The sequence below is a fragment of the Zea mays genome, chromosome 1, assembly GCF_902167145.1.
Source record: "Zea mays cultivar B73 chromosome 1, Zm-B73-REFERENCE-NAM-5.0, whole genome shotgun sequence".
Classification (NCBI taxonomy): Eukaryota; Viridiplantae; Streptophyta; class Magnoliopsida; order Poales; family Poaceae; genus Zea; species Zea mays.
This window is the reverse complement of record NC_050096.1, coordinates 160,189,711-160,201,692: the sequence shown is the minus strand read 5'-3', so window position 1 is coordinate 160,201,692 and position 11,982 is coordinate 160,189,711. Positions and strand designations below refer to the sequence as shown.

General features: G+C 42.7%; 1 protein-coding gene across 3 annotated transcripts; it reads left to right on the top strand.

Moving 5' to 3' along the window:
* Nucleotides 1-4,124: 4,124 nt before the first annotated feature.
* Nucleotides 4,125-11,761, top strand: LOC100281484 (uncharacterized). Of its 3 annotated transcripts, none has more exons than XM_035966744.1 (16): nucleotides 4,125-4,337; nucleotides 6,249-6,432; nucleotides 6,537-6,639; nucleotides 6,712-6,870; nucleotides 6,977-7,182; nucleotides 7,263-7,398; nucleotides 7,533-7,901; nucleotides 7,996-8,063; nucleotides 8,239-8,353; nucleotides 8,493-8,598; nucleotides 8,978-9,071; nucleotides 9,804-9,994; nucleotides 10,116-10,215; nucleotides 10,316-10,432; nucleotides 10,814-10,870; nucleotides 11,213-11,755. In XM_035966744.1, the coding sequence occupies exons 2-16, from the start codon at nucleotides 6,334-6,336 to the stop codon at nucleotides 11,369-11,371; spliced, it is 2,079 nt and encodes a 692-aa protein (XP_035822637.1). In that variant the 5' UTR covers nucleotides 4,125-4,337; nucleotides 6,249-6,333; the 3' UTR covers nucleotides 11,372-11,755. The 3 variants fall into 3 exon arrangements, with proteins under 3 accessions (XP_035822637.1, XP_035822638.1, NP_001147874.1); XM_035966745.1 differs by having other exon boundaries at nucleotides 4,130-4,322; nucleotides 4,905-6,432; nucleotides 11,213-11,761; NM_001154402.2 differs by having other exon boundaries at nucleotides 4,214-4,322; nucleotides 11,213-11,745.
* Nucleotides 11,762-11,982: the final 221 nt, after the last annotated feature.

Genomic DNA, 11,982 nt, shown 5'->3' with positions numbered 1-11,982 from the left:
GAACTAGATGCTCTCGGGTTTCTCAGCGCTCGTCCACTAAAAATCACCCGACTGTCCGGTGTGCCACCGGACTGTCAGGTGTGCCACTGGACTGTCTAGTGAGACAATGAGCAACGGTCAACTTTGCCCAACGGTCGACTGTGCGACTGCACACGCAGTTTGAAGCGTCAGAAGTCAGAAGACAGTCTGCGACGACAGGTCGCACCAGACTGTCTGGTGTGCCATCGGACTGTCTGGTGCAACAAAAGGACAAACGGCTTCAACGGTCAAGCGCTCCAAACCCCAACGGTCGGCTGACGTGGCACTCACCGGATAGTGAACAGTGGAGTGTCCGGTGTGCCCATCAACAGAGCAGTCAGCCAACGGCTTGAATAGTGGTTGGGGCTATAAATACCCTCCAACCACCACCATTCAAGCAATCTAAGCATTCTACACACTTCATTCAATACAAGAGCAAAGAATACACTCCAAAGACACAATCAAAGCCTTCAATCCTCTCCAAGTTCCAAAATCAAGTCAAGTGATCAAAAGTGTTTAGTGACTTGAGAGAGGGTGACTTGTGTTTCTTTTGTTGCTCTTGTTGCTTGGTTGTTGTCTTCATCTCTCTCTAAACTCTCTAAGTGTTTTGTAAAGTTTGCAAGAGACACCTAATTGTGTGGTGATCCTTGCGGGGTCCTAGTGGCCTGTGAGATTGAGAAGAAACACTCAACTGGTCTAAGTGACCAATTGAGAGAGGGAAAGGGTTGAAATAGACCCGACCTTTGTGGCCTCCTCAACGGGGAGTAGGTTCCTTGGAACCGAACCTCGGGAAACAAATCGTCGTGTCCACTTGTGTTGATCTTCACCATTTGATTTGTTTCTCCTTCTCTCTCTCTAAAAAGTTATCTTGCTTACATTGTTTTGAGTTTGCTCCCAAAATTATCCACATTGATTGTGCAACTCATAGCAAGAAGAACTATCTTCCGCACTCCGAATTCACTATTATTTATTTCTAATACTAACCCCGAGAGAAGTGTGTGTTCAAAGTTTATAATTTTCAGGTTTCTCCTATTCACCCCCTCTAGGCGACTTTCAATTAGTGAAAGCTAAGGCCAAGTTTGAGTGAGGAGTACGAACGAAGTAAACTTCTTCACATAATTGCTCTTCACATGTGAGTATTAAACTTTAGAGCAATTATGCAAGTGAATGGAGATAGAGAGAGAATCACACAAGAATAACGACACGTGACACAACGATTTTTATCTCGTGGTTCAGTCAAGTAGAATACTTGCCTACTCCACGTTGTGGCGTCCCAATGGAAGAGGGTTGCTTTCAACCCCTTTCAAGTGATCCAAAGATCAACCTGAATACCACGATTCTCTTTAACTCAATAATATCCCGTTGTGAGGAATCTCCACAATTTGGAGTCTCTCACGCCTTACACAAATGATCTCAAATGAACATTAGAGTAAGGGAGAATAACAACACACACAAGAGCGAGAGTTGCAGCAACAACATGCACACAAGACAAGAACGAGCACACGAAACAACGCAGCGGAATTATAACTCAAAGAAGTGCTCAAATCTCTATCACGATGAACCAAATGTGTGTATGCGAAGTCTCGATGTCTTAGGATGTTCAATGAAGGCATGGTGTACTGCTCCATGCGTCTAGGGGTCCCTTTTATAGCCCCAAGACAGATAGGAGCTATTGGAGATCCATTTGGAAGGTCATTGTTGCCTTCTGTCCGTGGGTGCACCGGACTGTCCGGTGCACACCGTACTGTGAACATTACGCGCCTTGGACGCGACAGAGAATCCCCTGATTGGTTGGTTTCCGTTTCTGGGGGGCACCAAACTGTCCTGTGCGTCTGTCGACCGTTGGCCAGGTGCTGACGTGGCCACTAGCCATTGGCTACTGCCTCACCGGAATGTTTGACACCACACGTGGACGATCCGGTGAATTATAGCCGACACAGGCTGAAATTCCCGAGAGCGCCCAGTTGGCCGGATCGTGCACCGGACCATCCGGTGCTGCGCAGTCCAACACTTTTTCTTTGTTCCTTCCTTTGTCTTCTTTTGTTCCTTTTGGACTTGACTTAGTTGAGTCCCTGACACTTAGACAAATATGATCAGCATACAAATCAATTGACTCAGTGACCAGAACATACCTTTTAGCTTGATCCATATAGCTTTGCACTAAGTCCTCTTCCGGCTCATTTTGATTCAAACACTTTTGCTCAACATCATGTTAGTTAAAAAATAATGTGGTGTGCATCTAATCATCAAAACAATATAGAAATGGTCCAACGGTATATTTCCGTTTCACCCTTTCATTTTGTCTTCTAGACACATAGGATATTAACATGTCTCCTGCTCATTGCATTGACTAACTCTCTTATCTTACCTGTAAGTATATTCCAACTACCTACACGAATCCTAGTCAGCTCAGCTAGCTTCCTTACTCCTCGCACCAGTTGAGACAGATGCAAAGACCCTTGCACATTTGTCACTACATCCGGACGCCGATGTAGCGCGCCCTTAAGGAAGCGATGACCCTATCCTTGCTCACTTGTCATCGCATCCATATCATGACACGACACGACACCAAGGGGGTGCGCGGCTCGGCCCATGCCCATTTAACACCATATATACCCGTGTTCCGATATGGTGCGTAGCTAAGAGGGTTACACCCCAACGGTTTTCTATTGGGTTTCATCTCCATTTGAGTGATTAAGTTTTTATAGCTGTCTCGCCACGCCTAATGCACTCTACCTCTTTTACGTGGACTTCACATCGATTAAATAGTTAAATTATATAATTATGATATTATACATTATGAAGTGTGTATGCTATAGCAGTACCATACTTTTCATTTTATGTGATATGTTTAGATGTTGGAGTATAATATTTGGATTGGAATAGTCTAAACATTGCAGTCTACAATATAAAGAAATGTTTTATACGACAACATGCACGCTAAGTTGGACCTAAGAGCATCTTTAAGAGACTAGTTAAATCAGAGGCGGATTTGCGACCAGGGCTGTCTGGGCTGCAGCCCCGGTCGCGGCCCAACAACGCGAGGAGTAGAGAGTAGGGAGAGGAATAGGCTCATACGGACCAGCCCCAGCACAGCGGCACCGCCAGCCCCTAACCTAAGGAGAAGCAGCCGCCAGGGCGCCCGCGCACGGACGCACCGCGACACCGGCGAGGCGGCGACCACCACGGGCCACGGCACCGCGCCACCGTCTGTCCGCCCGCCCAGCGCCCAGGAGCAGTCTGCAGGCCCACGGCACCGCGCCACGGCGCCAGCATCCGCCCGCCCAGGAGCAGGCCGCACGGCCGCACCTCACCTGCTCCTGCTCGGCTGCTCGCCTAGAGCGGCTGGAGCCTGGAGCCCGGAGCCGCCGCCCGCGAGCCGGACCGCCGGACGCCAGTCGCCCGTCGGCCGTCACAGTAGAGCAGCAGTCCAGCAGAGGCCAGAGCAGTAGAGCACTGCCGCAGCGAAACAGAGGCCAGAGCAGGGGTTTGTGAATTGTGATTTAAAGCTTGATTTGAATTTGATTATTTATTTGATACTAATCTCATGTTTAATTATAGGAATAAGATTTTGAAGCATTTTCAAGGCTTAAGAACTCGGAAGATAAATTTACCTCGCAGCATCAACTCATGAACGGTATGTGCAAGATTATTGTATTTATAAATTTTGTATCGACTTATTTTTAGACTACATATTTCTTAAATGTTTAAATTATATCTTGCTTCTTATGTCATATTAAACATCAATTATATTTTTTTGTTTGGTTTAAATTTTTTGTTATAGTTTTAACTTAGTAGCCAGCCCCCTCTTGGATCAATCCTGGATCCGCCACTGAGTTAAATGGCTCGCCAAACCAAAATTTGGCTACTCAACAGCAAAATAAGTCTCTAACATACTAGCTATCTGACTCTCTAAATTGGCTTTCTTACTAGCCAAATTTGGTTAGCCACATGACTAGTAAAAATAGATAGATAATCTGTTGGAGTGAGATGTTACATATATAATATAATATTTATAAAAAAGTAAATAGAGAATCAAATAGAAAGCCAAAAATAAAGAGTATCTTGGAAATGCTGTAAGCTGTCTTAGCCATTCTATCCTTCACATTTCAACTTCACGGTAGACAGCCTAATGAAAAAAAAATAATCCCTCCTCTCGATGAAAGAGAAAAGAGGTACTGAGGGAGCAAGAGTCGCACACTCAGACCAGACCGCCGCCGCCGCGCCGGTGATCGAGTCTCGTCGGCGCTACCTTCACGCCACAAGACAATAAGCATCGACAGCCAGGTTCGGCTCCACCAAACGTAAGCGCTCACCTCGTAAGTCCTAATCCCCTCCTATTATTGTCGATTCCATCACACTGGATTCCATGACCTTACTTAAAATCCTCGATTCCGTTTTCGTATATATGTATGTATGCATGCATTACTACTGTTGCACTTCCTTTTCTTTCGTTTAACTATTCGATTACATATATTTCGATGGATTGTCCATATGCCTCCGCACACTAGGGTTTCATTTATCTATTTCAATCAAATAGGCTGCTTGCAGTCTTAACATCCAGATCCATGGAACACCTAACCTAAGCTTCCATGTGCATATGGACGGGCCAATAGGGTCCAGACCTCACTGTCTCTTTTACTTATCTACTTACAAACAAAACAGAACAACGCTTCAGTGCTCATCGTTTTCATTTATATATACGCTAGCTCATGCAATGCAATACCTGATTATGATTGTAAGTTTTCGTCACTGCAAAGACTAATCTTGCTAGTAGTATGAATGCCAGGCGAGCATATGGGTTCATTGTAGTGTCATACTGATGTTCATCATTCGATCTGTGACAAGTGATAACATTCTTCTGTTTTCTGGTTTAAAACTTTCAGGTTTACTTGGTCAAAATTCAGATGTGTAATGCCAATTCAACAGCTTTATGTTCCTTGCCTCTGAACACTATGCCTGTGTTTGGCCTTTTTGTTTCTTATTCTCCTGTATCTCTTGTTTGGTTGATGTGGTAATATCATACTGTGGCCTACCACAAGTTCTTGACTGTGAAGCCCAGACAAATTGTAGTCATTGAGTTAACCAGGGTTAAGCTTGTTTTATGTTCAGATGGGCAGGTAACAATAGAGAAGGTCTTTTGTTCCTTACCTCCAAACATTTGGTGGACCGCAGACTCCATATGTGTGTGTGGCCACATTGTCTCCATCATCAAATAGTTAGGGCGATACAGAGGAAACACACACACACACACTAGTAGTCTGAATAGTGAATACATCTTACAGATCATCAAACTGGCCACTGCAGGAGGGGAAATGTATGCAATGGCCGGTGAAGAAGAGAGCAGATACCCTTGTCTTGGCAGAGATAACATGGATGCTGTCTTCCGGCAGCAAGGAAGTAGGAAGTGGCAGACATGAGGATTAGCAGTAGGAAGAAATGAAGTTCAGGTCCTGGAGGCACCTAAACGAACTGATCAACTAATTACTGTCACAAAGACATGAGGGTTTACTTTTATGTGAACGAATAAAAGGGAATTGATGGGGAGTTTTTTTTTCTTTTTCTTCCCAATAGTTTATAGGAAGGTCCAAACACCAGTCTCAGGACTCTATTTTGTAGGTGTTTTTTTGGAGATGTTCTTAGGGGACCAGCATAAAATTCTGTGAAGTTTTTGTTTGGAAGGATGGCAATAGCTCTTCAGTACTGTGTCAAATCCTAAAATTTGACAGCCCCCTCTGCATCCTCCCTGCATTCTCTTCTCCCCGTGCTCTCTCTCTCTCTCTCTCTCTCTCTGTGTGTGTGTGTGTGTGTGTGTGTGTGTGTGTGTGTGTGTGTCCCCCTCTCTCGGTGACAATTGGGTGACCACCATCACTGCCCTATGCAACCTGCTGAGCCAATGACAACAATGCATTCACATGCTCTTGAGGAACGCTCTTTCCTCAATCTGCAGAGCGGCATTTTCTCATGATCCTCACAACGACGAAGGGCCAAGTCTAGACTCCGTCCTTTATCCAATTTGGCCCTTTCCCATATATATCCTATATATTATGTGTATAAAAGATCTGGTCCATGAGTCGGGGTGCTCATTTGGCCCTTGGGATTTGACAGACTTGAAGTCCTACCAAACATGGCCTTAAACACTACTTATGTTTGATGTCTAAAAAAATGTTTCCATAATTGTATACAACCAATTGTTTCACCAAAAAAAGGACTAATGTCTTGTTCTTCAGGTCCTTGCTGCAAAAACATCATCTTTTATACAGTCATTGTGCGCACTGGCCCCTTTCCACTGGCAAGAAGACCCTGAAGTCATCGATGTGCGGTATTGCCCTTGTCCTCGCCAGTGACCGCCTTGTCATCGTTCCCTGTGCCACTGCAACTACTGCCGCATTGGAGACCCAGCACTCCTGCAAGGTATGTTACTACAACCTCGAACCTCCCAAACCTTCAGTTAAACCCTGTCCATAAACTAAACCTTAGCTATCTTAGGTTGATTTGCTGCTTTCACGTAACTGCAGAGGAAGGGCGTGCCAGATGAGCTGAAGGAGGCCCTGCGCCGGCGGGGCCCTGATAGCCTAGGCTACAGAAGTCGCTGCCTTCTTGCTGATGGCACGGTTGTTGGTGGGTGGTGACTATATGTGCAGGACTTTGGTTGAATCTAAGTATTTTCTTATAGGGTGTTGTGCGTTGCAGTTGGTGATGGTTGCAATGATGGAGTAGAGGGTAAAATCGGTGTGAGTGACTCTAGTGTTGCTGATTTGTTCTTCATCGGAGCAACACTGCATCTTAGGGGAGCTAAGCTGGTTTCGCAGCCGCTGGTGGCCCCCAGTGGAAGTGTCTTTCTGTATAATGGTAATGCCCTTGATCTTGATATAAAGTTGTTTCTTTTTATTTCTTCACAAATTGTGGTCCTCTGGTGACATATGCTGATCAAATTAATGAAATTATTTCTCGTAAGGTGAGATATATGGAGGAATTCAGGTTGCGGATGATGAAAATGACACCCAAGCTCTTTTCAACTCTCTGGAATCTTGTTGTTCATGTGATTGCCATGCTCTTGGTAGAGATAAAACATGTACTTGTTGTGGTACTGGGAGTGGTGCCAAATCAGTTTTGCAAGTTCTTTCCACAATCAAAGGTCCATGGGCTTTGATATACTGGCAGGCAGGTAATTTTCATGAATGTGATCTTTGCAATCTGTTGGAGTTCATCTTTCTAACACCCAAGCCATCTTGAACTTACAGATGAAGTCAAATACGATTTGGTTTGGCCGGGATGCATTTGGGAGAAGAAGCCTCTTGGTACATTGGCCCACAGCTGATGATTCTCACTTCATATTATCATCAGTATCACCCCCTTCATTTGCAAAGATTCACTCTGGTAAGATGTGCTTAATTTTCAGGTGTCCATCTCTGCAGTAAGCTGTGGTTTTGTCTGTGCTTAAGTTTTTTGTTTCTTTACATTCATTTTTCACAAATCTGATATTGTGTTTGTGGTCTTTTCTTCTGCTACAGATCAAACAGTGTCAGATCGTGACATGTCTAACCATACTAAAGCTAGCTACTGGGAAGAGCTTCCTTGTGGGATATACAGCATGCATATGAAAGACATTGGAAAGCATGGTGCATGCATGAAGGAAGGGTGGATTGTGGAAGTTAACACACATAAATGGATGGCTTCTTCATTGAATGGATTGATCAAATGGGAGAGGAAACTCACAGTTCCTACCATGGAGAACATTCCTGTTGACAGAGGGAACCATCAGTTGTCTCAGAGCTTCATAAGCTCAAGAGAACCTGAAGAAAATACGAATAATGGGATCACAAAGGCAGATTTTCTGTCAGATTCTAGTTTATGTGATGCAAATTGCATAACACAGTCAGGTACATGAAACATTTACCGCTGAAATTTCATAATTAAACCATCTCAAAGAGTTCCTTATACTGATATATTGTTTATGTTGATCTGTACATCCAGCACATAGAGTATTGGTTGCATTAAGGGAATCTGTAATGCTGCGGACTAAAATGAACACACTCTTTCAGGTTGGCATACATGTTAAGTTTTAATTTCTTAATGCTGTTCTATTATACCTATGGTCATTTAATAGCTCCACCTTCCAAAATAATTGATCAGGACCTTTGAAAATAATTACATCCTTTTTTATGTTCCATTACTTGTTAGTACATCAGGTTACACTAAGTTCTTTCATGTGGACAGGGTACTCTGGATAGATCTGAGGACGGAGAGTCAGCCCCAATAGCAGTCCTCTTCTCCGGTGGCTTAGACTCCATGCTACTTGCAGCACTGCTAGACCAGTGCATTGATTCCAAATGTATGTCCAACTATTAATTTTACTTGGCTGCATTTAAACTTTCAAAGCCCTTATATATTATATTTAGATAAGATTATGTTCTTCATCTCTATCCTGAACTTGAATATTAAGTAAAGCTAACAAAGAAGATTTCCAACAGGGATAATTGATTTGTTAAATGTCAGTTTTGATGGGCAACTTGCCCCTGATAGGATTTCTGCAATAGCTGGACTGAAGGAGCTTCAGAGGATATCTCCGTGCCGGAGGTGATTTGACTTCTGAATTTGTTGTGTTCTTAGCCTCAACAGCTTGTATAATCTAGTACTAAATGTATTTGATTTTATTTAATGGTACCTATCTTCATATTGTCCATAATAATTATACTTGAAGAACGATGATATACCTGCACCCAGTTTCCTTTTTGGGGGAATGAAATTCCTATTATACCTAACAAGGTCCTTGCCATTATGATGTTTTATGTTCTTTGCTTCGATGCACTATTGCATCTTTATTTGTATGCTTTCCTGGCAATTCATGCAAGTTTGTAATTCATTTTAGTTTTTGAGTTTAGCAATAAATGCTGTGTTGCACTGTGACTTTAAGCTGATGTATTTGTTTTATTGTCCCTGTGTTCTTAAATTGCAGATGGCGTCTTATTGAGATTGACACTGCTTTGACAGACTTGAACGGGGAAAGTGAACATGTGATGTCACTCATACACCCTTCAAATACCTTTATGGTGTGTATCCTTTTATTAAAGTTTTATATGTTCATTCCATTGCTTCCCATGGTACAATGTTAGCAAACATGCCATATATTTTGTTTGTACACCTGCACTCTGTTAGTCTGTTTACATGTTTGTGGATTTGTGGTTTTGGAATGGTAACATTAACTTGAAATTGTCTTTATTACGACTTCTGTTCCAAATTATAGTTCACTTTGGTTTTGTGACCAAGTTTATAGGAAAATGCACCAACATCTATACTGTCAAGATTGTTCCATTAATTTCGTGAAAGGGTCTCTAGCTAAGTTGGTTAGGTGGACTGAGTAGTACTCCTCAGGTCCTGAGTTCGACTCCCCGTGGGAGTGAATTTCAGATTGTGGTTAAAAAATCCTCTCGTCTGTCCCACGCAAAAACACAGATCTAAGGTCCGGTCGTCGTGGTCGTTCTCACATGTGCTACATTGCCGCTATGTGTGGGTGGAGCAAGGGTTTGGGGGATTTCTCGACCTGCGTAGGAAGGTCTTATTCTACATACAACGTCCGGGTGCTGTCTTATCCCCCATAGGTCGAGTTTTTTCCCCATTAATTTCTCCATGGAATCGAGATGTTGATACAATATTTTTTTTCTAAAACCTGGTCAATGTTAGAGGTTTGACTTGGGACAAAGCCAAAGTGAACTATTATTTGGAATGGAGAGTGTAATTCATGGTAGAGTTATCAAAGCTGAAACATTGGATCTGTTCTACAGGATTTGAACATTGGTATTGCACTCTGGTTGGCTGCTGGTGGTGATGGTTGGGTGGATGGAAGTATATGTCGTATGCAAGATGGTTCTCGCTATAAGTACAGGTCGAGATCTAGAGTCCTTATAGTGGGTTCTGGGGCTGATGAGCAGTGTGCTGGTTATGGTAGACATCGGACTAAATATAGGCTTGGAGGGTATGTCCAAAGATCAGTTTGATTTGTTGTACTTAGTATGGTGGATATCAATTAATTTTTTCAAGAAACTGTAATGGTAAGAATCCTACTAATTGTTGTGAGCTTTTATGCTGCTATTTAGGTGGAACGCATTGGATCAGGAGATGAGACTAGATGTGCAGAGAATATGGAAAAGGAATATGGGAAGAGATGATAGGTGCATCTCTGATCATGGCAAGGAGGTAAGCTGTCTTTCAGTGTTATGAATTTGAATGCCTAGCATTTTCAGTAACGGACTTAGTTTTTTTGGCTATCTAATCTGCACTAGTGTCCATCTTGTAGGCCCGTTTCCCATTTCTTGACGAGAACGTGATAAAAACTTTGTTGGAAATTCCGTTATGGGAAATTGCTAAGCTTGATGAACCTGTTGGAAGGGGTGACAAGAAGATCTTGAGAGAGGTTCGCGCATAATTTGCCTTGCTTCAAATAGAAGTTGTTTTATACTTGCTGAGTGCATCAGTTGTGTGGATAGAATGGTACTTCCCCGTTCATAAATATATAACACCGTTGACTTTTTTGAAACTTTGACCACTCGTTTTATTCAAAAAAAAGCTTCAGTTATCGTTTATTTTGTTGTGATTTGTTTTATCACTTACAGTTGTTTGAGTGTGACTTGAAATTTTACTTTTTGAAATAAATATTTTGAATAAGATTAGTGGTCAAAGTTTGGAAAAAAGTCAACGGCGTCATATATTTGTGAACGGAGGTAGTATTGTCTAATGACACAGTTACAAGTGTGGCAAATGAGTGAATAACAATCACCATGTCCTATTTATGTAGGTTGCAAGGCTGCTGGGCCTACAAGAAGCTGCTCTTCAGCCAAAGCGCGCGATCCAGGTGCATATTCTAACCAGATACTTGGCCTTAGTTGGTAAAAGTACCGGTCTATTAATAAAATCCCTTGAGAAAACAATGGTAAAATGTACCCAATTATTAGCAAAAATCTATGAGTATTGACTAACACGAGAGGTAAAGCATCTTTGGTAGTTAGGTGGTTGGATAAAGTTGCACATAGAAGATCTGCTTAAACATCTGATACATGTGAGTGCCATAATAATTACAATTATATGACCAGCATCATTTTCATTGTGTGGCTCCACGCATATAATAGAGCAGAAGCAGTTTTCGCCTACAAGCTTTTACACCTGAATGCTTTCTCCCATCCAATACTTTACGCAGTTCGGTTCAAGGATAGCGAGGGAGTCGAACCGCAAGAACTTCGGCAGCAACAGAGCCGCGAACCAGGCATCAGCAGGCAGCGTGCAGATTCACCAGAGTCCAGCTTCTCCAGTGGCGTCGGCCACACGCCAGCCATTTCTTACCAACAATCAGCCATGAACACGCTTAGCTGTGACAAGTGCCGCATGGTTTGGTTGATGGAGCATCATTATCAGTTGTTACGGTTCATCACAAATTTTCAAACGATTCATTGTCAGCTGGATGGAGCATCCATCATTTGTTATGTATACTAGCCCTGAATCCTGATCATGTAACAGCAACTTGGACGTGGTTGAAACCTAAAAGTGGCCGGCTGCTTTGTGTCAGGCTGATGTGGCGCCTGCGTTGGGCCGGTTTAGACGAGTAGGTCCAACCTGGATCTGACCCCACATGTCAGTGACTCAACTGCAGGGGATCTTTCTCCGGTCTGGACCTGACCAAACAATGCTGGATGTAAAGCAGTCGTCGGTGTCAATATTTTTTAAAAAATCCTATATTTCTTTAGAATCAGCTCGTACTTCTATAATCTCTTATCTACTACTATAATAAAAATATTTATATAAAAAATAAGTATATAAAAATAAGTATTTAAACATTGATGGTTGGCTCCATATTTATACACTTAATCAATAGAAAATATATATTTTGTGTTAATGTTATACCCCGGAGTCGAGTGGCGAGTCCAATCTCAGACTAGCCACGTGTACGGCGTGCAGTCCTTGCTACGCGCA